This window comes from Panthera pardus, unplaced genomic scaffold (assembly GCF_024362965.1).
Source record: "Panthera pardus isolate Hobbes unplaced genomic scaffold, ASM2436296v1 HiC_scaffold_3, whole genome shotgun sequence".
NCBI classification, from domain to species: domain Eukaryota; kingdom Metazoa; phylum Chordata; class Mammalia; order Carnivora; family Felidae; genus Panthera; species Panthera pardus.
In genome coordinates this window covers 11,108,847-11,133,581 of record NW_026526876.1, presented here as the reverse complement: position 1 = coordinate 11,133,581, position 24,735 = coordinate 11,108,847, and the positions used below count along the sequence as shown (strand labels likewise).

General features: G+C 64.1%; 3 protein-coding genes and 1 long non-coding RNA gene across 17 annotated transcripts; 2 read left to right on the top strand and 2 right to left on the bottom strand.

Annotated features, from left to right (window-relative positions):
* The first annotated feature begins 25 nt into the window (after positions 1 to 25).
* Positions 26 to 14,875, top strand: CAMTA2 (calmodulin binding transcription activator 2). Of its 14 annotated transcripts, none has more exons than XM_019413716.2 (23): positions 26 to 149; positions 1,440 to 1,534; positions 1,697 to 1,800; positions 2,932 to 2,999; positions 3,079 to 3,214; positions 3,696 to 3,782; positions 3,964 to 4,117; positions 4,439 to 4,573; positions 5,095 to 6,038; positions 6,575 to 6,701; positions 7,933 to 8,067; positions 9,780 to 9,895; positions 10,390 to 10,574; positions 10,834 to 10,912; positions 11,041 to 11,263; positions 11,403 to 11,737; positions 12,731 to 12,927; positions 13,142 to 13,325; positions 13,423 to 13,494; positions 13,580 to 13,600; positions 13,764 to 13,933; positions 14,047 to 14,124; positions 14,223 to 14,875. In XM_019413716.2, exons 2-23 carry the CDS (start codon positions 1,504 to 1,506, stop codon positions 14,284 to 14,286), a joined length of 3,645 nt encoding a protein of 1,214 aa, XP_019269261.2. In that variant the 5' UTR covers positions 26 to 149; positions 1,440 to 1,503; the 3' UTR covers positions 14,287 to 14,875. The 14 variants fall into 14 exon arrangements, with proteins under 14 accessions (XP_019269261.2, XP_019269249.2, XP_019269248.2 ...); XM_019413704.2 differs by having other exon boundaries at positions 59 to 149; positions 1,445 to 1,534; positions 3,711 to 3,782; XM_019413703.2 differs by having other exon boundaries at positions 59 to 149; positions 1,445 to 1,534; positions 14,050 to 14,124.
* Positions 11,083 to 14,589, bottom strand: LOC109246020 (uncharacterized). The gene is made up of 3 exons (XR_008418864.1): positions 14,497 to 14,589; positions 11,988 to 13,472; positions 11,083 to 11,193 (listed from the first exon to the last, which is right to left on the bottom strand). It is a non-coding gene; the product is annotated as an uncharacterized LOC109246020 (long non-coding RNA).
* A 123-nt stretch (positions 14,876 to 14,998) lies between the features above and the next one.
* SPAG7 (sperm associated antigen 7) lies at positions 14,999 to 18,860 on the top strand. Its single transcript, XM_053893277.1, has 7 exons — positions 14,999 to 15,135; positions 17,446 to 17,513; positions 17,742 to 17,830; positions 17,965 to 18,049; positions 18,169 to 18,258; positions 18,346 to 18,502; positions 18,609 to 18,860. The coding sequence occupies exons 1-7, from the start codon at positions 15,051 to 15,053 to the stop codon at positions 18,716 to 18,718; spliced, it is 684 nt and encodes a 227-aa protein (XP_053749252.1). The 5' UTR covers positions 14,999 to 15,050; the 3' UTR covers positions 18,719 to 18,860.
* Positions 18,861 to 19,462: 602 nt separating this feature from the next.
* Positions 19,463 to 24,341, bottom strand: ENO3 (enolase 3). The gene is made up of 12 exons (XM_019413718.2): positions 24,208 to 24,341; positions 23,453 to 23,539; positions 23,124 to 23,219; positions 22,898 to 22,956; positions 22,647 to 22,716; positions 22,151 to 22,284; positions 21,032 to 21,254; positions 20,730 to 20,927; positions 20,409 to 20,610; positions 19,933 to 20,041; positions 19,718 to 19,776; positions 19,463 to 19,624 (listed from the first exon to the last, which is right to left on the bottom strand). The coding sequence occupies exons 2-12, from the start codon at positions 23,535 to 23,537 to the stop codon at positions 19,555 to 19,557; spliced, it is 1,305 nt and encodes a 434-aa protein (XP_019269263.1). The 5' UTR covers positions 23,538 to 23,539; positions 24,208 to 24,341; the 3' UTR covers positions 19,463 to 19,554.
* Between the last annotated feature and the right edge of the window lie 394 nt (positions 24,342 to 24,735).

Here is a 24,735-nt window from a genome sequence, read left to right as displayed (position 1 = left end):
CCTCCCCCCCCCCCCCCCCACGTCCCCTTAACTGCGAGGCCCCGCCCCGTGCGCAGTGACGTCGGACGCCGCTGTCAGCGGGCGCCGGGGGGGGGGGTCGGTGTGGGGGAGAATGGCCGCTGCCGCCGTCACCCGCGGGACCCCGGGAGGTAAGAGCCGGGGCCTCGCGCCCCGCCTCTCCGGCCCCGCGCCAGGGGGCGCCGCTCCCGGGCCCGCCCGCCGCTCCGCCCGGCTCGCCCCCGCGCCGGCCCCCGTCCTCCTTCCCGCGCCAGGGGGCGCCGCTCCGCGCAGGGCCCCGCGGCGGACCCCGCGCCCCGGCCCCCGCCCCGGCGCCCCCGCCGCCCCGCGCCCGCCGGGCTCTGTCCCGCGGCGTCCCCGGGGCACCCCTGCGTGAGGGCGGGAGGCGGACCCTCCCACGTCGGGGCTTCTCCGGGGACCCCCGCCCGGGGCCGCTCCGCACCCTGGCAGGCTGCCTGGCCCGGACTGCGCACCTGCGCCCTGGGGCGGGAGTCCTTACCCAGACCCGGCTGCCCGGAGCTCTCCCGGCGCGGACCGACCTCCTCCCCTCTCCGCCCCGGACACCTGGCGGAGCCCGCAGCCCCGAGCCCGCGCTGAGAGCATCCTCCCGCTTCCATCTGTGCCCTCGGGAGGGTGGGGGCTCAGGCTGGAGCCCGAGTGGTAGATGGGGTACGGTGGGCCTGGAGGCCGGGGGCAGGCAGAGGCGTTTGGGGAGAGAGCTGGTGGGGGAGGGGTGGGGAGGGCCGTCGGCCTCAGAGTGGAGGATGGGTCGTCCCGAGGGAGGGAAGCTGGGGTCCGGGTACCTGGCCCGGATGGATCCTCCCAGGCCCTGACCAACCTAGAGGAGAGGGCGTAGGTTAGGATCAGTCGTCAGATATGCCCTTCCCCTTGCAAATATCAAATCGAGAAGGAACTCAGGGTGTGTCTTGTAAGGCCTAGCTCTCCAGCGGACTTAGATCTCCCGCCCTGCCCCCAGTGTCCAGGCTCTCGTCTGCCAAACCATCCTCCAAGGACCAGGTGCCCGGAGTCCCACCCCCAGGCCCTGACCCCACTGTAGCCCCAGCCTCCACAAGACCCACCCTCACACACACACACACACACACACACACACACACACACACACTGGGGCCTCTGAAGCGCCACCCCTCCAGCCTTCTCCCCTCCCCCACCCCATTTGTCTCTTCCTGATGATTCTGTCGGAGAGGGGGTGTCTCCCCACTCCTGCTGGTTCCTCGCACGAGGTCTGGAGTCTCCCTCTGCTCGGTTCTGCTCTACTCTCCCATCTCAGTCTAGCCCTTTCCCCTGGCCTCTTCATCTTTCCCGGGTACCGCGACCCAGCTCCGCAGCCCTCTCCCGCCTTATTCTCCTCATCCTGGGTCAATGTGGGCCTTCTGCCGTGACCTTGTTCTCTGCCTTCCCAGCACAGACTCCCCCTCCCCCCGGCCTCTCAGGCCGGGGGTGACCTTGCCCCCTGGAGCCCTCAACATGAATACCAAGGACACCACCGAGGTTGCTGGTGAGTACACAGTCTGTGGTGACCCTTGGTTCTTGGATCCCTGCTCTCCTTGTCCTGGTTCCAGATGCTCCCAGGGCTTTGGATCCGGCCCTTTTGCCCTGGGCCGTCACAGAGGTGTCAGAGGCCGCCCTGACAGAAGCCCTCTCTTCTGCTTCCCTCTAGAGAACAGCCACCACCTGAAGATCTTTCTCCCCAAGAAGCTGCTGGAGTGTCTTCCTCGCTGTCCGCTGCTGCCTCCAGAGCGGCTTCGCTGGAATACAAATGAGGTTCTCCAGGGAGCTTGGGGGGAGGAGGACCTCGCAAGGCCTGGTGGGTTGGAGGAAGGCCAGTGGGGGTCTTCCTGTGTCCATGCTCCTCATTGCACGATATTGCTCTAAGCTCTTTGCGGGTCACGGAGGAGGTGTAAAGACCTGTATCTCGTAGGAGCTTGCTTCTGGGCACATCCACCTGGGTAAAAATAACACTTACCACCTACAAAGTCTTCCTTACAAACCTAGTGCCGTGCTGACTTGTGTTATCTCATCCAGTCCTTGAATGACCCTGTGGGGCAGACACTGTCATCCCTGTGCTGTAGACGAGGCAACTGGTCTACCTTGTGGGGTCTATTTGACCATAGAGCCTCTGCTGTTAATAAAACCACCACCGGTGTTGGCTCTTTCTGGAGGCACGGCCCTCGTGTTACACCCCTTCTGTACTCCGCACACACGATACGTTGTGCTGCTTGATCATCACTGACTTAATTCACTAAACGAGGATTATCGGCAAAAACGTACGTGGGTGGTGATGTTAAAAGTGTGGGGAAGCTAAGGGCAGCGAGCAGGGCTTTTCGGAGAGGTGGGAAGGGATTTGGCCTATGGGGTGGCTAGGATATCTAGGCACGTCCGGCCTATAGGATACTGACACGCGAGAGCTGACTGCTCAGGGCACGTTCAGAGGAGAGTCGATGGACCGGCCTGGTAGGAGTGGTAGATGGAATATAGGTAAACAGGGAGCGCAGTGACTTGATTCCTGGTCCGAGAGAACCTTGGAGCCGGGCTGAGGAATCCAGAATTCCTGGCCGTGTCGAGCCATTTAGGTTTCTCGAGTCAGGAGAAGACACAAAGATGGGTTTTAGAAAGAGCGAAGTAACAGGGCAGCATGAAGAGTTGATGATGAAGAGATCAGACTTGACCCCAAGGTCAAGGCCCCCATCGAGAGGAGGGAAGGAGAGGTTAGACTCTCGTCTGAGATGAAACCCGGGATTCTCGGGAGGTGGTGGTCCTGGCTGGGAGCAGACGTGGGCGCCAGCCCGCCCTGGCCGCCGGAACTCAGGAGGGAGTGGGGCCGAGGGCCAGGAGTGGGAGGCCAGGCTGAGACTCTGCGAAGGGGACACCCACCTGAGCGCCCCTGTCCTACAGGAGATTGCATCCTATTTGATCACCTTTGAGAAGCATGACGAGTGGCTGTCCTGTGCCCCAAAGACAAGGTGAGCTTTGTGAGGTGGGGAGTGGCAGGGGGTCCCAGATCCTGTTTCCGGAACGCAGGGCCAACCCTTCCCTTCCCAGGCCTCAGAACGGCTCCATTATCCTCTACAACCGCAAGAAGGTAAAGTACCGGAAGGATGGTTACCTCTGGAAGAAGCGCAAGGACGGGAAGACCACCCGCGAGGACCACATGAAGCTGAAAGTCCAGGGCATGGAGGTGAGCCGGGTGCCAGCCATCCGTCCTCGGCCCGGTCCCAGCCATGCCGGGGCCCGGTGACCTGCGTCCCCCTCCCTCCTGCCACCCTGCCCTTCTCACTCACGTGCCACGGCCCCCTCCCCCACCAGCTCCCTGGGATTAGGCTCCTGGGAGGGCATCGGCGCCCACGCCCCTCGCCTCTCCTGGAGTCCCTCGGGGGCCTGTGTCCTGAAGCCCCGAGCACCAGTCACGGCGGCTCCTCTGCCGGGCTGTGCTCTCACCCTGCCTCCCCGTCTCCAGACGGCCCCTCCCCCGCCTCCAGTCTGGGCCTTGTCTGGGTGCTAGGACCGGGAAGGCGCATGGGGAGCCACCCCCCCCCCCCCCCCGGGGCAGGGGGCGGGGGTGGCTGGGGAAAGAGGAGCTGCTGGAAAGGTTGGGATTCCTGCAAAGGGACTGAACAGAGGAGGAGTCGGGGAGCAGACTAGCCCTCCCCCCACCGCAGCCTGTCTCCTGGCAGTGTCTCTATGGCTGCTACGTTCACTCTTCCATCGTGCCCACATTCCATCGGCGCTGTTACTGGCTGCTCCAGGTGAGGCCGCGGGGCTCGGGGAGCTGGGGGCTGGGAAGAAGGGGGGTAGGGGGTGGAGAAAGTCCCACGTCGGCGGGGGGGGGGGGCGGTGAGGCCGGGGGCGCGCAGGAAGAAGGCCAGGACGAGGAAGCCGAGCCCCCCGTGGACCCCATGGCGCTGTGTGTCTGCCTTGGGCTCCCAGAACCCTGACATCGTGCTTGTGCACTACCTGAACGTCCCAGCCCTGGAGGACTGCGGAAAGGGCTGCAGCCCCATGTTTTGCTCCATCAGTGGCGACCGTCGCGAGTGGCTGAAGTGGCCCCGGGAGGAGCTGCTGGGGCAGCTGAAGCCCATGTGTAAGGCCCGCGGGGGGCTAGGGCGGCGCCGCTGGGGGCTGCTGGGGGCGTGCGGACCAGGGCCTCCACACCCAGAAGCCCCGGGAGCCCGGGAGGGTGCTTTTCCGAGGGGCCACCCGGACTCCCGCCGTGTCCTGAGGTCCGGGAACGCGGAGAGAGGGGGCTGAGGGACATTTGGGAGCTGCGCGTCCGAGCTGCTTTGAGGCAGCTGGCCAGAAGCCTCGGAGCGTGTCAGGCGCTTGGAGAAGCCGGCGGGGCGCTGTGGGGACGGTGTGCGAGCCCCATGGCACCCCCTCCCCGCGCCCCACCCCACCCCCACAGTTCACGGCATCAAGTGGAGCTGTGGGAACGGCACCGAGGAGTTCTCCGTGGAGCGGCTGGTGCAGCAGATCCTGGACAGCCACCCGACCAAGCCCGCACCCCGAACCCACGCCTGCCTCTGCAGTGGAGGCCTCGGTTGGTGACCCCTGGCCCCGGAGCTCCCCCCGACCCACCCGGCCACGCCGCGCCTCCTCTGGCCGAGGGCTCCCCCGGCCCGCCAGGATTTGCATGCGGATTTGCGTGTCTTTTGCACGTCCCGGAAAGCTGGGCCGGAGGAGCAGAGGCCCTCCCGGCTGGCTGCACACGGGCTCCTTTCCCCGGAGTTCCAGCAGCCCTGGCTCCTTCTCTGTCTCCTACTCTTAGCAACTCTGGGCCACCCCAGCCCGGCGGTTGACACCTAGGCGGTACCGCCTCGGTTCTGTTCTCTCGTCCTGTTTCTGTGCCTTTACGGGTCTCTCTCGGCTACTCTTCTGCGGGCTCCTGCAGTCCTGTTAACTCGGGGAGAAGGGGCACCGCTTCTGCCTCCCAGTGGCCACAGTCGGTATTACATCTCGTACACGCGCAAAGGGCGAGGAAACGCCGGGAGGCTGCCGGTAAGGGAAGGTGGAGAATGAAGTGTCCTTTTCCTTTTCTCCTCCCACCCTTTTCCGCTGCAGGTTCCGGGAGCCTCACCCACAAATGCAGCAGCACGAAACACCGCATCATCTCTCCCAAAGTGGAGCCCCGAGCTTTAACCCTGACCTCTGTCTCCCACCCCCACCCCCCTGAGCCTCCTCCGCTGATCGCCCCTCTTCCCCCAGAGCTCCCCAAGGCACATACTTCCCCTTCTTCTTCCTCCTCCTCTTCCTCCTCTTCCTCAGGCTTTGCGGAACCCCTAGAGATCAGACCTAGCCCACCCACCTCTCGAGGGGCGTCATCCAGAGGAGGCACTGCAATCCTCCTCCTGACGGGACTGGAGCAGCGCACTGGGGGCTTGACGCCCACCAGGCACTTGGCCCCCCAGGCTGACCCCAGGCCTTCCGTGAGCTTGGCTGTGGTTGTAGGATCCGAGCCCCCTGCCCCACCAGCTCCTCCCAGCCCTGCTTTCGACCCCGATCGTTTTCTCAACAGCCCCCAGAGGGGCCAGACATATGGAGGGGGCCAGGGGGTGAGCCCGGACTTCCCCGAGGCAGAGGCCGCCCACACCCCCTGCCCTGCCCTAGAACCCGCTGCTGCCCTGGAGCCCCAGGCGGCTGCTCGGGGTCCCCCTCCACCGCCAGGAGCAGGTGGGAGAAGAGGAAACCGTTTCTTTATTCAAGATGACGGTAGCGGGGAGGAGCTCAAGGCCCAGGGGGCTGCCCCACCCGCACCTTCACCCCCTCCTTCGCCCCCACCTTCACCTGCCCCCTTGGAGCCAGCAGGCAGGGGAGGCAGAGGGGAGGCCTTGTTTGGAGGAGCTGCTGGGGCCAGCGAACTGGAGCCCTTCGGTCTCTCGTCATTCCCTGACCTCATGGGAGAGCTCATCAGCGACGAGGCTCCAGGCGCCCCTGCCCCAGCCGCCCCGCTCTCTCCTGCTCTTAGCAGCATCACGGACTTCTCCCCAGAGTGGTCCTACCCGGAGGTGAGCCTCAGGCCTCGCTCCCCTATTTTTCCTACCCACGCCGCCACTTGGTTTCCCTTGGTTTGTGTGACTGCTCACTTGTCGTCCACCCTATTTTCGCTGTCTCCCTAGTTAGCCCTCCCTCCTGCCTTCTCCCCTCTGCGGGCCAGGTGGCGTGGTGTGGGTCCCCAAGGTGCCTGGGGAACTTTGTCCTCTCGGTGACTGTGTCACAGGCAGGGCACTAGGGCGGCCCGGCCTGGAGAGAACATGACGGGGTGTGATGGCAGAGTCTGCCTTCGTCAGTGGAGAAGTCCCGCTTGCTCTCAGCTGCCCCACAGAGGGGAAGGACCGTGGGAGCCTCAGGCAAGGGAAGCAGTGGGTTCCCCAATCTGGGCAGGAGCGTCGGGAGGAGGGACAGGCTAGCTGACCTCGCCCCGCTGCAGCCCGCCCAGTCCGTGTACCCGGAATCTAGCACAGGGCCCCGCCCTGCAGCACTGGTGCCCGAGTGAGCACCCCACAGGGTTCCGGTCACACGGCGCCCGGCCTTCTCTCTGCAGGGTGGGGTCAAGGTGCTCATCACGGGTCCCTGGACTGAGGCCGCCGAGCATTACTCCTGTGTCTTTGATCACATCGCGGTGCCAGGCTCACTCGTCCAGCCTGGCGTCTTGCGCTGCTACTGTCCTGGTATGGGGACCAGGGATGGCACGGGGACTGGGGACGGCAGGATAGCACCTGGGCGGTTAGCTTCCAGGAAGTGCTGGGAACGACTCTGTCGGATCTTGAGCCTGAGTCCTGTGTCCCCGTGATGGGCAGATGTTCCCCAGGCTTATGTGTCAGAAGGTCTAGGCTCTGGTCTAAGGAATCTAGTCCTCGGCTCACTGGTGACCTCGGACAGGTCCGCTCCTTTCTTGGGTCCGTGGCCGCCCCTCCTGTAGGGGCAGGCATCTGCCCTGACGGGTTTCCAGTGTCCATCCAGGCCCTCTGGCTTGGTTAGAGTCAGTCTTTGGTTCCAATCCAGGGAGCATGAGAAGGGAGACATGTTGGTCTCCTCCAACCTGTCCTGGACCGAAGGACATTGCCTTCTAGATCTGGGCTGTCCGGTATGGTAGCCATCAGCCACATGTGCCTGAGATTAATTAAAATGAAATAAAATATAAAATTCGGCTCCTGCCTCTCGCGAACCACATTGAGTGTTCAGTAGCCGCACGTGGCTTAGCGCTCCCCCACCGGGCGGTACAGACACAGAACCTCTCCACTGAGGTGGTCCGTCTGCCACCACCTTGCCTCCTTACCGTGCACCCAACAGTCAGCGTTACTGGGACCTCAAGGGCCACCAGAGTGACAGGATAACAGGTTTGCTGTCTGTGAGTGTCCCCCCCCCCCCCCCCCCCCCCCGCAACGGCCTGGTTCAGCATTGCATGGAAGGAAAAGAGACATCAGAGAAGCTGGGATCAGGGATGCTTTTGGCCTCTAGTCTTGGGACCCCGGCCTGGTGGTGTCGTTCTCGAGGCCACAGAGATGCGGAGAGCCTGGGACACAGCTCTCACTAGACACTGCTGGTGAGCAGTTACATCTTTTCCACTAGCCTCAGCATGGGCTCACGACCTCTGGACTCTGACCTTGGGGGATCAAACTTCTTTATAAGCGTAGGTGTCTCCTGACCCTCAGCTTCCAGGCCTTGGTGCTGAATAAGAAGCATCTTCACTGCAGAGTCCGCAGTCCCAGGTGTCTCTGGCCCATAGGAGGTTTTAAGTTCCTGAATGAACGGAGTGGAGTCCCTTCCCCATCAGGACCAAGGCCACTTAAGCAAGGGTGGAGGGGAGCCGGCTATGAAATGATCATGTGTGGCCTTCACGTGGGGGGCCAGAGAAGGAACCAGGGAGAGAGCCCATCTTGCTGACCCTGCCCTCCCCAGCCCATGAGGTGGGGCTGGTGTCTTTGCAGGTGGCGGGGCGGGAGGGGCCCCTTTCCGCCTCTGTGCTCTTTGAGTATCGAGCCCGCCGATTCCTGTCACTGCCTAGTACTCAGCTTGACTGGTTGTCACTGGACGGTGAGTACTTAGCCCTCTGACCCCTTGGCAGGCCCCACAGCCTTTGAGGACATGCTCCAAACCCCTCAGGACTCCGGTGGCCACCGCCCAGCCCCCAGTTTACCCCCCTTTTCCCAACCCCTGCTTCATTGGTCATCTCTAAATGCAGCAGCCATTGCCCCCCCCCCCCCCCCCGTCTCCTCTTCTCCGGAAACCTCGGAGCCGTCTCTGTCCCAGCTCTTGGCCTGTCCTCTGTCCCAAAGATGGGCTCTAGGCAGGCGAGGCCAAGAGGCGGGAGCAGGGACAGGGTGTAGGGCAGTGCATGTGGGGTGTCCACAAGCGTATGTATGTATCTGTATGTGTATTTAATTTCCTTCCTTAATTTTCTCTCTAGTTATGAAGATAGGTGGTTGCTGTAAGAAAGTTAGGAATAACAGAAAAGCATGCGGTAGAAAATGAAAACGGCTTATAACGTTATCACTTGGTGACATTCGCCTTTAATGTACTTCCTTGCACGGACAGAGGCGCACATGCTCACACATATGTGTATCAAGTCTAGACCCACGTGTGTTCCTTACGGGTTATCCCTCCTGTGGCTTCCAGCTGTTTCCCTGTGGCACCTGCTTCTCCTGGTCCTGCAGGTGCCCCTCTCCCCCCACCCGGACTTCCTTCCCTCAGCGCCCTTGCCCCCCAGCCCCCATCTGCCTCACTCTTGGGGGCGGTCCCCCCCCAGCCTGGCCTGCTCATGAGTTCCGCCGTGGCTGCTCCAGGCCTATGTGTTCCTGGCTCTCCTGTGGGCCTCCACCCTCCCCCTGCTCCTTGGACTAGTGTCCTGACTTGCCCCTCTTCTTCCCTTCCTCTTGCTTGCTCGGTGCACCCCTCCGCTCTCCCGCCCTTCCTCTCCTCTCCTTCACCCGGTTTACCCTCCTGCCTCCTCCCTTGTCTTTCTGTTCATTCTCCACTCCCCACCCCCATCACCTCTTCCTTAGTCCCCCTTCTGTCCTGGCATCTCAAGTGGGACCTCCTCAACCTCCCCCGTGTCTCCGTGCATGTTTTCCCACGGCCCCGATCCCCTCCCGCCTCCCCTCCTTGTCCTTGTGTGATCTCAGGAGGGGACAGATATAGCTTGGGGTGTGCGTGCGCGCGTGTGTGTGCTTTGTGCACAGGGTGGGGGAGGAAGAGGAGGAATGGACGTGGCCGTCCGTCTCTGTCACCTTCCAGCCCTGCCACCCTCTTTGTGGACAGCTGCCGGGGGACTGGGAGGAGGGGGTGGTGCTTTTTAAATCACAGCCCTTGAGCTCTCTGGGCAGTGGATAAGAGAGAAGAGGGGCCCGGTGTCCTTCAGCCCCAGCATGGGGGACAGAGGTAGCATCTGGGGCAAGGAGAGCTGACGGAATAGTGCGTCTAGAAGGCTGGGGGGGCGTGTGAGTGAGATCTGGGCCAGCTTGGGGCCGCAGGCTGTTTGGGAGTTCCCACCGTGTCTGTGTCTCAAAGGACGCAGTTCTGGTCCCCGGTCAGTGGGTAGCGTTAAAAGCCCCAGTGTAAGGCCCGCGTCCTGATGGACCGTATTGGGGGCGGGGAGGGTGGGGCAGAGGGGCCGCTGTTCCGGGGGCGAGGAAAGGACGGGAGTCTGCCTCTTCACCCCCAGCGCCTGGGACAGGCCCAGTTGCGTTCGGGGCGTCGCCCGGACCCTGCCCCCCGCTCAGCCTCGTCCCGTACCTCTCGCCCCTCAGACAACCAGTTCCGGATGTCCATCCTAGAGCGGCTGGAGCAGATGGAGAAACGGATGGCCGACCTGGCGGCAGCCGGGCGGGCTCCCTGCCGCAGTCCTGCCGCGCCTCCCATTCAGGTACCTGTGTGACGAGGGAGCTCGGGAGGGTCTTCCCGGAGGAGATGGCTCTCGCGTGTGGCTCTCCCGTCCCCGGCTTCCTCCTCCCTGACGTCACCCCACTCGGGCTCCACCGCGGGGCGGGAGTGGCTATTCTGGGCACCCTCTTGGCACGACGGGCTTCAGACTATTTCTGATCTGAACAGGGTGGGGGGAGGGGGCCAGGAGAGCAGGGGCCCGGGTCTCCGAGGAAGCAGACGGGGAGAGGACTCTGGGCTCCGAGAGGGAGAAGCCGTCTGCGGGGGAGGAAGCTAACTGGGGGTGGGGGACATCCAGGACCCCAAGCCAGGGACACGGATGGCCCAGAGAGCTCTGGGTGGCAGGAAAGCTGCTGGTGCGGGAGGTGTGGGGAGGGCAGGACGGGAAGCGGAGAGGACAGGGGTGGGGTGGCCAGGGCCATCCTGAGCCAGGGGACCAGACGCTCGGGTCCCGGCACAGGGGTATCTGTATCGCAGGACGAAGGCCAGGGACCCGGGTTCGAGGCCCGTGTGGTGGTCTTGGTAGAGAGCATGATCCCTCGCTCCACCTGGAGGGGTCCTGAACGTCTGGCCCACGGAAGCCCCTTCCGGGGCATGAGCCTCCTGCACCTGGCTGCCGCCCAGGGCTACGCCCGCCTCATCGAGACCCTGAGCCAGTGGCGGTGAGCAGGGCAGGGGGACTGGGGCAGAAGTACCAGGGGACGGAGGAGGGACCAGAGGACCCGGAGCCCCGCCAAGAGGGAAGGATCTGCACTCGTGACAGACTCTCAGCCCCTCACGTTATGCGTCTCTGACCGTCTTGCTGCACCGACCCCGGTGCCTCTGGACAGCCTGCCCTCCTCCCCCGTTCCTTTGATTCTGATGCGCCTGCTTTGGCCGCTTTTACCGACTGGGCTCGTGTCCCTGTCCCAAACCCTCCAGGAGCGTGGGCACAGGGAGCCTGGACTTAGAGCAAGAGGCTGACCCGCTCAACGTGGACCACTTCTCTTGCACCCCTCTGGTGAGTGTGTGCGGGACCGCGCGGGCCAGGCGCGTGGCCGTGGGAAAGTGTCGAGGGACGCAGGGGAGGAGCCGGTGGAGCTGGGGAGGAAGGGCCCCGGGCCTCACGTCCACGCTCCCCACCCTCAGATGTGGGCCTGTGCCCTGGGGCACCTGGAAGCCGCCGTGCTCCTCTTCCGCTGGAACAGACAGGCGCTGAGCATTCCCGACTCACTGGGCCGGCTGCCCCTGTCCGTGGCACGGTCCCGGGGCCACGTGCGCCTCGCCCGCTGCCTGGAAGAGCTGCAGAGACAGGAAGCTTCGCTGGAGCCCCCACTTGCCCCGTCGCCCCCCTCCTCCAGCCCAGACACCGGTGAGGGTCGCCCCCGATCTAAGAGGCTGTGGGTGGGAGAGCGAGAGGAGGAGCAGGGAAGAGGAGAGGGGGGTGGGAAGAACGATCTGGGAGGGGTCATGGAGCTCCTGCTGCCCTTGCCTCTCCCCTGTCCTTGCAGGGCTGAGTGGGGTCTCGTCACCCTCGGAGCTGTCGGATGGCACGTTCTCTGTCACATCAGCTTATTCGAGCGCCCCGGACGGTAGTCCTCCCCCCGCTCCTCTGCCGGCCTCAGAGATTCCGATGGAAGAGACCGTCCCAGGCCAACTCTCCACTGGGGCCCCTGAGGCCCCCCTATTCCTCATGGACTGTGAAACCACCAACTCCCAAAGGCCAGCACCCTCACCGCCTCCTCTCCCACCAACCACCGAAGGGGGGACTGCTCCTGAGGAAGCAGACGGCCCGCTGGCCGTGGACGTGATCCCGGTATACTGCTCGTGCTCGTGCTCACGGACGGTAAAGGCTAGAAATGGCACGAGGTGGGGGGTGGGGGGGCGGCAAGACTGAGCGGACGCTGATCATCCCGTGAAGCGGAACCTGAGTCTGGCTTCAGTTTGGGAGGAAAGGGCCGTTTACCTTTATTTTGGGACGGGCAAGGCAACCCTTGGCTTAACTCCCATCAGACCTTGTGACTCAGAAGTCATGAGGTGTCAGAGATCAAAAATTCTAGAGAACAGCCTCAGCTGGAGCTGGGCTGAGAGGTTACCTGCTGGTCCGTGCAGAGATGAGGTTTTGGGGGAAGCAGCCTGACGGAGGGAAGCGGGTGCCGTGTGGAGCAGAGGCTGACAAGCTGGCGAGTCTCGCAGAGATCTGGGGTGGGGACGAGGCTTGCACAGGACAAAAGGGAAGCAAGTCTTGAGACGGGAGTGAACAGAGGAACGAATCTTCGAGCCTAGCAGCGCACTTCTCTGCTAAGACCTGGGGAGGTACCCATCTTGGAGAGGCCAACGGACTAACTGGGCACCTAGTACCAGAAGCACAAAATGCTTCAAGTCGGCAATGCGCCGGCTTCACAGCTAGAGCCATCTGGCAGGGTGTCCGGTAGGTGGCAGGCACCGGGCTCAGGGGGCCGGGGGCTGCAGGCACGGCCGAGCCTGTGGGGAGCACACGTTGGTCAGCTGGCATGAGGCAGGGGGGCCAGCGGGCAGTTGGCCTGGAAGGGCCGGTCCTTCACTTGTTCCACTCCTGCAACCCTGTTCGGAGGAGGTCCGTCCCGTCCCGTCTTCCACGCCGTCTCAACACAGGGCCATAAACTCAAGTGGGAGCCTGGCAGGCATATGTAAATAGTGGCCGAGAAGGACTGGGGAGCAGGGACAGCCATCCCCGAGGCCTGTCTGGTGGTGAGGGGAATGACAAGACAGCAAGTGGACGACGGTGACGGCCTTGGCGGGGCAGGAATGTCTGGCGGCTGGGACTGCTCCCGACTCACCGAGCCTCTCCTCTGTGCAGGTGGACATGATCTCACTGGCCAAGCAGATCATTGAAGCCACACCAGAGCGGATTAAACGGGAGGACTTCACGGGGCTGCCCGAGGCTGGAGCACCAATGAGGGAGCGGACAGGGGCCCTGGGGCTCAGCGAGACCATGTCCTGGCTGGCCAGCTACCTGGAGAACGTGGACCATTTCCCCAGCTCAGCCCCGCCCAGGTGACCAGCTCAGGACAGCACGTCCAGATTCGTCAGGGCGAGCAGGGAGCGGGGAGGTCCTTCCCTGGAGCCAGCGCTCCGTTCTGGCCCGGGGCCCCAGCCCCCGAGGAAGAGACTGGTACCGGCTGAGGGGCTCTCAAGTCCCCCTCCGGGCTCTGTGGCTGGACACGCTTCACGGTGGGCCCCAGGACACCCCCTCTCCCTGTCCCTGCAGCGAACTGCCCTTCGAGCGTGGTCGCCTGGCCGTCCCTCCCGCCCCTTCCTGGGCAGAGTTTCTGTCCGCTTCTGCCAGCGGCAAGATGGAGAGCGACTTCGCCCTGCTAACGCTGTCGGATCACGAGCAGCGGGAGCTGTACGAGGCGGCTCGAGTCATCCAGACGGCCTTCCGGAAGTACAAGGTCAGAGGCCGGGGGTCCCGTGGGATGAATCACAGCAGCCCGAGGTCAGGGGACGCGGTGGGCTCCAGGCTGGAAGTCTGAGGCTTGGTTCTCGCAGGGCCGGAGGCTGAAGGAGCAGCAGGAGGTGGCGGCCGCAGTGATCCAGCGCTGCTACCGGAAGTACAAGCAGGTGAGCCCTTTCTCCCCTGAAAGCTCGCCCCCACCCGAGTGCCCAGAGCGCTGCGGGAGCCCTAACCCCCTTCTCTCTCCACAAGCTGACCTGGATCGCGCTCAAGGTATTAGGCATGAGGTCTGGGTGCGCGCTTGTCCCTGACGAGCCGGCCTCTCCACCAGCGTGTGGATTAGAGACCGGCACCCGCCGAACTTGGGGGCGACCCTCAGGGCGCTGGGGCTCTGTCCCTTGACTTCACCCCCCGTCCCCGCTCCCCGTCCCTGCAGTTCGCGCTGTACAAGAAGATGACCCAGGCGGCCATCCTGATCCAGAGCAAGTTCCGGAGCTACTATGAGCAGAAGCGGTTTCAGCAGAGCCGCCGGGCGGCCGTGCTCATCCAGCAGCACTACCGCTCCTACCGCCGCCGGCCCGCAGGCAGCCTGCCCGCCCGCACCAGGTACGGCCCGCGGACCCCCTCCCCGCCTTCCCCTGCCTCCCCTGCCAGGGTCCAGGGGCTGGGGGCGGGGGCGCCGGCGGGGGCCACGTCTGCTCATCGCTCCTTGCTTCCAGCAGGGGCTCCTTTCTCACCAAGAAGCAGGACCAGGCAGCCCGGAAGATCATGAGATTCCTGCGGCGCTGCCGGCACAGGTACCCGCGTCCCGGGCCGCTCCCCGCGGCCACCTCCACCGCCCCCCGCCCCGTTCCCATCGGCCGGCGTCCTGACCCACTCCCCATCTCCCCCGCAGGATGAGGGAACTGAAGCAGAACCAGGAGCTGGAAGGGCTCCCCCAGCCCGGACTGGCCACCTGACCGCCGCGCCGCCTTCCTCACCGCCCCGGGGGCCGCTTCTGGCAGTCTTAACCGAGGCCGGGCCCTCGGCGGGAGGGGAGCCCCCGTCGGCCGCTGTCCCGCTAAGCGGCGGCCGGAACCCTCCCGGGGCCCCCGCCCCGCCCCGCTGGGGCGCGCCCCGTCTCTCGGCATCCCCCCCCCCCCTCCAACCCCCCCGGGCCCGCGCCCCACCTCCCCGCATCTTCAGCCGCGACCTCCGGAGCCCCGCCTGCCCCTGCTCCGCGTTTCCCCGCTGCCTGCACCCGCCCCGGCCCCCTCCCGACTTGCCTTATTTATTTGTTGGACGCGTCTCTGAATGTATCCGCCTCGGTCCCGCCCCCGCCGCGCGCCCCCGCCCGACTCCGCATGCCGGCGCGCGTCCCCGTCCCGGGCCGCCCCGCCCCGAGGGGAGGGGCCTGTACATACTGTAACATACAGAGCAGAGTGAAGAGTCTATTTACGGCGCCGCGGGGAGGGCGGCGCGGCGGGGGCCCCCGGCCGGCTCCACGAGCACTTTCTACTTGTGCATGGGCTTGGTTTCTACGAGTTACCATTAAACATCGCTGCACCAGCCAGCCTCCCGCCTCTGTCTGCGCCGCGCGGGCGGGCGGGCGGAGCCTCGGCGGCGGGGGACAGCGGGCGGGGCGCGGCCGGCGCGGGGCTCTCCGCCTCCGACGTGTTTCCGGCCTTAAAGGCATTTCGCCCTTCCCTTTAAGACGCGCCGCCCCTTCTCAGTCACTCCCAAGATGGCGGACCTACTGGGCTCCATCCTGAGCTCCATGGAGAAGCCACCCAGCCTCGGGGACCAGGAGTCTCGGCGCAAGGCCCGAGGTGAGGACCCCAAATCCGCAACCGCCTTTCTTCGCCCGGTTTTCAGGACCACACTCTCCCCCCCTTCGGACGCTGCCGCCGCCTCAACCTTGAAAGACCCCCTCACAGGCCCCTACGGAGACCCCCAGAGTCCCTAAAAGGGCTGCCGGCCCGCCCGCTCTTGTTAGCGAGCGGTGATTGGCTACCTCAAGCCCAGCGCCGCCTCCCGCCTCTTCCCTACTGGCCTTCCGCAGTCCTTGTTTCCAATTCGCCGGCGAGCCCGCCCGTCCGCCGCTGTCGTGCTCTGATTGGCTGGCTTCCTCCAGCCCCTGGGCGTGCCTCGCCCGCCCTCCCGCCTCGCCCCGCCCGCGGGTCGGGGGGTGGGGGGCGTGTCCGGCCCGCGAGTCCTGGCAACCCCCAGCCGCATTCCGATTGGGTCCAGGGCACGCCCGTCCGCCACCCCTTCGCCTCTATTGGCCAGCTCCACTTAGAGCTCTGCCCACGAAGTCTTGTCCCACCTTCCTCGGGCCCGCCCCGCCCCCAGCGCCTCCTATTGGCGGCCGGGTCCTTCGGGTGCCCTGCGCCCCTTCCCCGAGCACCTTCACTGCCGCGTCCCCGCCGCCCCTCCCTCGAGGTCAGCCTCCCAGCCCCCGGCTGCCTGCCGGCGGATCGCGCTAGTGACTGGAGGGACAGGGACGCTCCTGCCCCCGAGCGGCTCCCTGCGGGCGGGCTCCCCCGCGCGGGGGCCGGGATCCCGGGGTACCGTCGCGGATCGCGCAGCCCCGAGCGCGCAGGAAATGATCACCCTGCAGTTTGGTAGCCACCTTGCAAAATAATTGTCACGAGGGCAATGACCCAGGGGCCCTGACCCGGTGAGCGGACAGAGCTCGGAGGAGATCGGGGACGTGTGCGAACTGGACACTGGAATTCGTGCTCTCCCTGACTGCCTAGGCGGGGCTCACCAGCGGCAGTTGGTGGACCAGGAAGCTGAAGTGCATAGTGTTAGGTCCTCGCTTGAGGTCACAGGGTTACTAAGTGGTAGGGCTTTAAACCTGGCTTTAAACTGGAGTTAAGCCTACTCGATTTTTTTTTTTTTTGCCAACATTTTTTGGTTTTTTAACGTTTATTTTTGAGAGAGAGAGCATGAGCGGCAGAGGGGCAGAGAGAGAGGGAGACAGAATCTGAAGTAGGCTCCAGGCTCTGAGCTGTCAGCACAGAACCCAACTCAAGGCTCGAACCCACGAACCTCGAGATCATGACCTGAGCCGAAGTCGGGCACCTAACCGACTGACCCCTCAGGCGCCCCTTGGCCAACAATCTTAACCTTAATCTTACGCCACTTCCTCAGATGCAGAGGGACCCGTTAGAGAGCTGTCAGTGGTCAAGATAAGATGCACTGATGGCTAAGCCCCCCGGGATGAGAGAAAGAACGCCTAGCCTGAGCTACCAGGCCCTGGGGCCACCGAGACTAACGGGATGGGAGGTGAGCAGGGCGCCTGCCCTCCCGCAGCCCAGAGTCTGGCCCGAGAGACAAATACAAAGTTACATTATGTGGGTTCTCAGCACCTGCTCTAGTGGCTGTCTGAACCAAATGTGCTTTGGGCCCAGAGGAAGCGGCAACTGTGACTCATGGTGGGTCTCGGTGTGCAAGAGGAGGAGAAGCACTCGAAGCAGAAGGAGCCACAGGTGCAAAGGCCTGGGGTGGCCAGGCCAGCGGGAGGCGGCTCGGGACAGCTGCGGGGGATTTGGTCCGAGGAAGTGGAATCAAGGGTGTGAGGGATTTGAGGTGGCCAGAAAGGGGCGGGGGCGCTGAGACCTGAGCTGGGGGAGCTCCTTCGCAGCTCACCTTGGACTTGGATGCCTGCGCTCCCAGAGGAGGAGGGGGCCTGTCCCTCCAGCGTCATCCTGTCCGTAGAAGTGAGAAGTGGGGGTGTCACAAAATATAGGAAGTTAAATAATTTCCCCTTTCTTGCGTAGACGCCGTGACAGGAAGCTCTTGACGGCCAGGCCCGAATCCACTCTCCTGACCTCCCCAGCTGTCTCCCGGTTCCTCGTGTGCCGTGGGCATGAAATAAATGCTAATCGGATTCCCCAGCGGGGTTGGGAAACGGGACCTTGCTGTTCCCGCTGCATGGCGGGCTCTTGCAGGGCAAAGCTCGGTCCGTCTGTACCACGGGACCTAGCACAGCGCCACGTACGGAGAGCGTACGACCCGACGCTTGGCAGCAGTCCTCCCGCTCTCCCAGCGGGCCCGGGTCCCCTTGGCAGCCTGACGGACTCTCCCCGCCCGTGCCTCCGCCCCTGGCCTCACGCTGCCCTTTCTGCCCCCAGAGCAGGCTGCCCGCCTGAAGAAGCTACAGGAACAAGAAAAACAACAGAAAGTGGAGTTTCGTAAAAGGGTGAGGACAGCTGGAGATGTCACAGGCAGCTTCAGGGAGGACCTCGGATAAGTTAGACTTGGAAGGTGGAGGACTCAGGTTTCCCCATATGTCTCCGGGGAGGAGCCTGGAAGCCAGTGGCGTGGAAGCTGGGAAAGGCGTGGGGAGGCGATGGCCTGATGGCCCGGCTAGGGCGAGGGATGCTGGGGCGGAGCGGCCCTCCCATGCCGTCCTTCTCCTTCTCCCAAGATGGAGAAAGAGGTGTCCGATTTCATCCAAGACAGCCAGCAGACCAAGAAAAAGTTTCAGCCGATGAACAAGATCGAGAGGAGCATCCTGTGAGTGTCCCCGGCCTGGGCGGCTGGGCGGGGAAGGGCCAGCGGGGACCCGTGAGAAGGGGGTGCGGCCCCTCTCCCCCCCACCCCCCACCACCACGGTGCCGCATACTCTCCCCTCCGCCCTCCCTTCCCAGACACGATGTGGTGGAGGTGGCTGGCCTGACGTCCTTCTCCTTCGGGGAAGATGATGAGTGTCGCTACGTCATGATCTTCAAGAAGGTGAAAGGCCCGAGCTCCGTGCTCCCCTGTCTCGTCTTCGGCCTGTGTCCGACCCCCCCCCCGGGGGAGAGGCCTGGGATGCCTGTGGACCCTTGACCCCGGCATTCCCCTGTCCCCAGGAGTTCGCGCCCTCAGATGAAGAGCTGGAGTCCTACCGTCGCGGCGAGGAGTGGGACCCCCAGAAAGCCGAGGAGAAGCGCAAGCTGAAGGTGAGCCGCGAGGGGCAGGCCCTGGAGCCTGCGGCCCAGCACCCCGAGTCAGGCCCCCTGAGCGCGGGCCTCCCTCTGCACCCCCAGGAGCTGGCCCAGCGGCAGGAGGAGGAGGCAGCCCAGCAGGGCCCCGTGGTGGTGAGCCCCGCCAGCGACTACAAAGACAAGTACAGCCACCTCATCGGCAAGGGGGCGGCCAAGGACGCGGCCCACATGCTACAGGCCAACAAGACCTATGGCTGTGGTGAGGCCCGGCGGGGCTGGGGAGGGCAGAAGGGAGGGGGGGAGCGCCGGACGGCAGGCAGGGGAGAGGCTGTGATCACGGGGCTCCCACCCTCCTCGCCCCGCAGTGCCCGTGGCCAACAAGAGGGACACGCGCTCCATCGAAGAGGCCATGAACGAGATCCGGGCCAAGAAGCGGCTGCGGCAGAGCGGGGAAGAGCTGCCACCGACGTCCTAGGCGCCCCAGCAACCGGGGCGGGCCGGGGACAGGGGGACAGGCTGCTGCTATTAGAACCCATCCTGGAGCCCCACCTCCGCACCGCCTCCCGTCCGCGGGCACCGGGCCGGGGAGGCGGGTATGTGACTTGTCACCGTCCGAGCTCAGACCCTCGAGTGGGGTGTGTGTGCTTGCGCGTGGCTGTGCGAGTGTGAATGCACAGGTGGGTATTTAACGTGTATTATTCTCCTTTCTCCTCGGAATTTTCTTCCCCACGGGGCTGGGATTACTCTACACTCAGTAAACACTGTTTGACCCAATGTCTTGGTTTGTCTGAACAGGGAAAGGGGGGTCCTGGGGAGGAAGGGAATTTTAGGTTGATTAGTATGACTGCTGTTTGTGTAGACCGAGGATGGCCAGATACTGGTGCTCTCAGGGCAGGGGGGGAGGTGGGGGAGGGGGTCCCGAAGAGGTAGGATCTGCCCACGCTCCCTGCAGTTTTCACACTCTCACTCCCACGCAGCTGCCCCTCGGGTGGGTCACGCCTCGGCCCCGTCCCCCTCCCTTCCCGGAGCCGGTTCCACGTGCCTTCAGTGCCCCTCTGGCTGCCTACACGGCGCCCCCTTCCCCAGCCTCCTTCCAAAGTGTGACCCCACCCCGTCTCCTGCCCTCTGGTCCCTGCGGGTGATGCGTCTTCCCTTCCCGCCCCGCCTGTCCGCTCAGAGACCCGCACCTGCTCACACGCCACAAGGACCACACCGTGTCTATGTTGGCACCAGCGTTTATTTCCCAGGGAGGGGCTTGTGGGCCTAGGTCTGTCCCATGGTGTCTTGTGGGGTCTCAGAGCCTCCAGCTTCTCACTTGGCCTTCGGGTTACGGAACTTGCGTCCGGCAAAGACGGCCTTGTTCCCAAGGGCCTCCTCGATCCTAGAAGGCAGGTGAAGTCAGGGCTGTGCCTTCCTGCCCAACGGCCCTCGGCTCCCCTCGTCCAGGCCCCCTGCGCCCACTGCACCCCCATACCTCATGAGCTGGTTGTACTTGGCCAGGCGCTCTGAGCGGCAGGGGGCACCAGTCTTGATCTGAGGAAGAAAAGGGAATTTGGAGGACCGTGTGAGGCTAGAGAAGCCAGATCCAGCCTGGCCCGGAGGGAGCTTCCCGTGGTGGCGGTCCAACCCAGGGATGGGAACCCAGGGCCCCCAGGAAACTTGGGTCAGACGTTTGGGAGTCGTGAGTACCTGTCCCGTGCAGAGCCCCACCACGAGGTCAGCGATGAACGTGTCCTCGGTCTCCCCGGAGCGGTGGCTCACCATCACCCCCCAGCCGTTGGACTGGGCCAGTTTGCAGCTGGGCAGAGAGCATGCTCGATAAGGCCAACTGACCGGGGCCCCAGAGGGAAAGCCAAGGGCCGGTGGGGCTTCTCCCTTCCATTTGGGGGAGGAGGCCCTTCGCAGGGAGGGGAATGACTAAGTTCTTGGGGAAGGAGCAGAGAAGGGGCGACTAGATTCGGAGTCTGGGCCCTGGACGTGCTGGTGGGAAGGAAGGCAGGATCTAGGAGGGAGGATTGGGGGCAGGACACGGCGGGGTCACCTGGGCAACGCTCCGGGGTCAGGAGGGTGGGGACGGGGCGGGAACCAGGGAAGGCGGACGTGGCTGGCCAAGCAGAGCTGGGGCGGAGGGAGGCCGCGGCCCCCCGGGGCCAGGAGGCACTCACGCCTGGATGGACTCGGTCACGGAGCCAATCTGGTTGACCTTCAACAGCAGGCAGTTGCAGGCCTTCTTCTCAACAGCCTGGGCGATCCTCTTGGGGTTGGTGACCGTGAGGTCATCCCCCACGATCTGGATGTTAACCCCCGAGAGGAATGAGGTCCAGGTGGCCCAGTCATCCTGGTCAAAGGGGTCCTCGATGGAGACCACTGGAAGGGGATGGGAGAAGAACCGGGGTGAAGGTCAGAAAAGTTGGGATGGGGATTTCGACGGGGCTCAGGACAGCCAGGGGCTTGGGCAGGAGCCACAGGACGCGTGGGGGTCTCACCAGGATAGTTCTTGATGAAATTCTTGTACAGCTCCCCCAGCTTCTCCCCAGTGATGTGCCGCGCGGGGTCATCGGGAGACTTGAAGTCGAGATCGTACTTCCCGTTGCGGTAGAACTCAGACGCCGCCACGTCCATGCCTATCACCACCTTGTCGGGGTAGCCAGCTGCCTGGATGGCCGTCTTCAGCAGCTCCAGGGCTGGGGGAGGGGCAAGAGGGCGCCTGAGGCTTCAGGGCGCCCTGTCTCTGCGGCCCCCTCCACTGTGGGGACGCAGGGTCCTGCCCCTCAGAGCTCACACCGACCTTCGTTATTCTCCAGGATGTTGGGTGCGAAGCCGCCCTCGTCGCCCACGTTGGTGGCATCCTTCCCGTACTTGGCCTTGATGACCCCCTTGAGGTGGTGGTAGACCTCGGCGCCAATGCGCATGGCCTCCTTGAAGGAGCTGGCTCCCACGGGCAGGATCATGAACTCCTGCATGGCCAGCTTGTTCCCGGCGTGGGAGCCCCCGTTGATCACATTGAAGGCCTGGGAGGGGGAGGGGGAGGGGGAGCTCAGACCCGGGCCAGGGGCTGGGAGGGATCTAGAAGGAATGGGGAGGGTCCAGGTGGAATCCTGGCTCTCCTGGTCACCAGCTGAGTGCTCTAGGGGGGAGTACTTTCGCTCCTCAAGGTCTCTTTCCTTGTTGCGGTAAGACAGGGATACCACCTGCTTACCTGCAGGACCTCGCACTGAAAATCACAGAAGCGGAACGCAGCGTTCTCAGCGTGCGGCCGCTTCGGGCCGGGTAGTGACGCTGACGTGGTGGTTACCACAGCCGGTGCTCCCCGTGTTCTGTGAGCTCAGTTCGTGCTCACGGCAGCCCTATCAACTAGGCACTGTGATCATCCCCATTTCACAGATGGGGAGACCGAGGCAGAGAGCGGTGACACACTCTCGCCTGAGACCACACAGCCGGTGAACAGGCAGGAACCTAGCGGCTCGTCTCCAGAGCTGCCCCGTTAATTAACGATAAGTGGCAACGTTATTAGCGAGATAAAATTCAAAGGGTTTCCAGCAACAGGAAATTGGATTTAATAAGGATCAGGGGAGACAGAAAGAAATGCCGAGATCCTCGCCACGAAGAAGCACTTGATCTGCTCCGGGGGCCTGGGCTGGGGCTAGACGCTGGAGCTCTCGCTGAGTCTGGCACTGGAATGCGAAGGCACAGGGTTGTGCCAAGGGAAGGCAGCAGAGGCTTAAGGGAAGGCTTGGATTGTGGGAAAGAGGGAGGGGCTGGGCCGCGGCTGGAGACGTTCCACCGCAGGAAACCGTTTCTTTGGAGCTGGGTCTGGAAGGTAGCCTTTCCAGGGGCAGCTGGTGCCCCCCTCCCTGGGCGGGGCGGCTCAGCCACTGTGGCATCCGGCGAGGGCAGCTGCACTCACAGGCACGGGGAGGACCAAGTCCGGGTTCCCGGCGAGGTCTGCGATGTGCCGGTAGAGCGGGACCCCCTTCTCGGCCGCGCCGGCCTTGCACACAGCCAGCGATATGCCCAGGATGGCATTGGCCCCAAACTTGGCTAGAGGAGGCAGGCACAAAGAGACAGTGAGAGCTTCTCCCCCAGCGTCTGGCATCGCCCCAGGAAGAATCTGGAACCCCACACCACTGGGCATCAAGAGCTCGTTAACAGATCTCTCCCCAGCCGCCCAAGGTGCTCTGGGAGCCCCCACCCCAGGCAATGTGTCAGCCTCACAGCCGTGTCCACGGCCCGCCGGGCCCGGCAGAGGGCAGCCGTCAGGAAATGCCTGTGCGGTGAATAAAGATCCATCCAGCCACGATGTGCCCCGAAATGTGGGACACAGAGATCACCTAACCGGACCTCAGTTCTGGGGTCTCTCCCATCCCCCCACATCCCTTCCCTCCCCCTGGAGCTTCACTCACACTTATTTTCAGTCCCATCCAGCTCGATCATAAATTTGTCAACTTTTTCTTGATCCACAACGCTTAGTTTCTGGAAGGAGAGGTCAGAGAGGGGAGAACACAGGTCACATGCGGGAGGCAGTGTGGGCATTTAGGGTGGACAGGACAGGACGGCTGGCCAACCAGGGCCCCTCACACCTCCCAAGCAGGGGTGGCTTAGGGAGAGGCAGCTGGGGGGGTGGGGGCGCGGTGGGAAGCAGGCGCCCTCTTGCCTTTTCCAGCAGAGCGGGGCCTAGGGTCTTGTTGATGTGTTCCACGGCCTTCAGGACCCCTAGACAGGCCGGAGGAGGGGGTTCAGATCTCCGGTGCCAGCAGGCCTCTTCCTGAGGGTTCCAGTGCCCTAGCCCCCTCACCCCCACCCCCACCCCAAGGGCGTTGCGCACCCAGTCCTGAAACCACCGCCCACAACAGGCGCCTCCAGCCATGGGCCGCCCTCACCTTTCCCCAGGTAGCGGGATTTGTCCCCGTCTCTCAGTTCCAGGGCTTCATAGATGCCCGTAGAAGCTCCGCTGGGCACAGCTGCTCGGAATCGACCTGGGCGGGTTGAATGGGAAGGTCACGCGGGGTCCCAGCCGCACCCAAGGGGCCGAGGCGTCCTCTCTGAGCCCAGGCGCAGGGGGCAGTGCAGGGGGAGGTTCCCGCTTCTCTGGGAGACAAGGCCTGGGAAGAAGTCCTGGGGGAGGGGATCCCACAGAAAGGAGAGGATGTGCAGCGGGACCGGGGAGGGGTGGGGTGGGGTGGGCAGAGCCCGCTGAGGCCTGTGTTACCCTTGGCTGTGTGCAGGTCCACCTCTACGGTGGGGTTGCCCCTGGAGTCCAGGATTTCCCGGGCAAAGATTTTCTGCATGGCCATGGCTGCAGGACAGGAGGTGTAACTTAGTGTGGACAGTTGATCTCCCTTAAGGAGCCCGAAATCCCTTGCCCTTTAAGAGTCTTCCCCACCCCAAGAAGGCAGGTGCTGGAGCTAAAAATACCCCACAAAAAGGTCACAGAGGAAGAGGCTGGCGGAGCCCCCTCCCCCACTCAGGGCAGCTCCTATTCCACCGCCAACCTGGGAATCCAGGGGCCCCTCCTAGAACTGCTTGGATTGTAGGCAGCCTGGACCCCCGTCCCCGCAAAGCTGCACTGAGGCCTGCTCCCTCAGCCTTCCGCTCGAGCGCTGCGCTCTCCCTGGCCCCGCTGGCCCTCAGACCCTCTTCTGCTGTTCTGGTTCGCATCTTCCCGCACCTCCAAAATCCGCGGGGACCCCAAATTCCCCACCCGGCCCCAACTCCCCCTCCCCTTTGCAATCCACCTCCACCTGCCTCTCTTCACAGCCTTCAGGGTGTCGTCAGTCCCTGGTCCTGGGCACCCCCAACCTGCGCGCTCCAACCCTTCCAATCAAAGCTTTCTCCAGCACGGGGTGGGGAGGGGGGGGGTCCCAGGAGGAAGACACGCCTGACACAGCCCCCCCTTTCTCAAACCAGCACCCCCCTCCCCCTTCACTACCCCCCCATCGTCTGGGACTGCAAGATTCGCCAGACCTGAGATGTCTCCGCTGGGGGTCTGGGGTGAGCTCCGAGTCTGGATGGCAGCTGGGACAGTGTCAGCTCACCCCCTCTCAGGCCGGGCATTTATCCCCGAGCCACCCTGTGCCCCGGCCAGCCCCGCCCCTCTCTCCCTCTTCGTCCTCCCCCCTCCGCACCGGGCTGCCAGCCAAGTGCCCACTACAGCCTAAATCAGAAGGCCCTGGGCACCTGCCCCCTTCCCAAAGGTCAATGACGACCCCTCCTTCCTCTGTATCCCTCAACACAAACCCCTACTTTGAATTCCAGCCCCGGGGAGGGGCTTGGGAGGGCCTTCAGATCGGGGGTCTCCCCCTCCCCGGGATTACCGTACCATTTTGCAAAGGTTAAAGAGGAACCAGTGCCCTTTAGCAAAGGCCAAGGGTAACCTGAGCCCTGCAGGGCTGGGGAGGGGGCCTGGAAGAGGGGCTGCAGGATTGACATCCACACATGCTCAGCTCACTTGGCAGGCGCCCGGTCGCCTCTGCCGTCGGTCGAAGAAGCGGC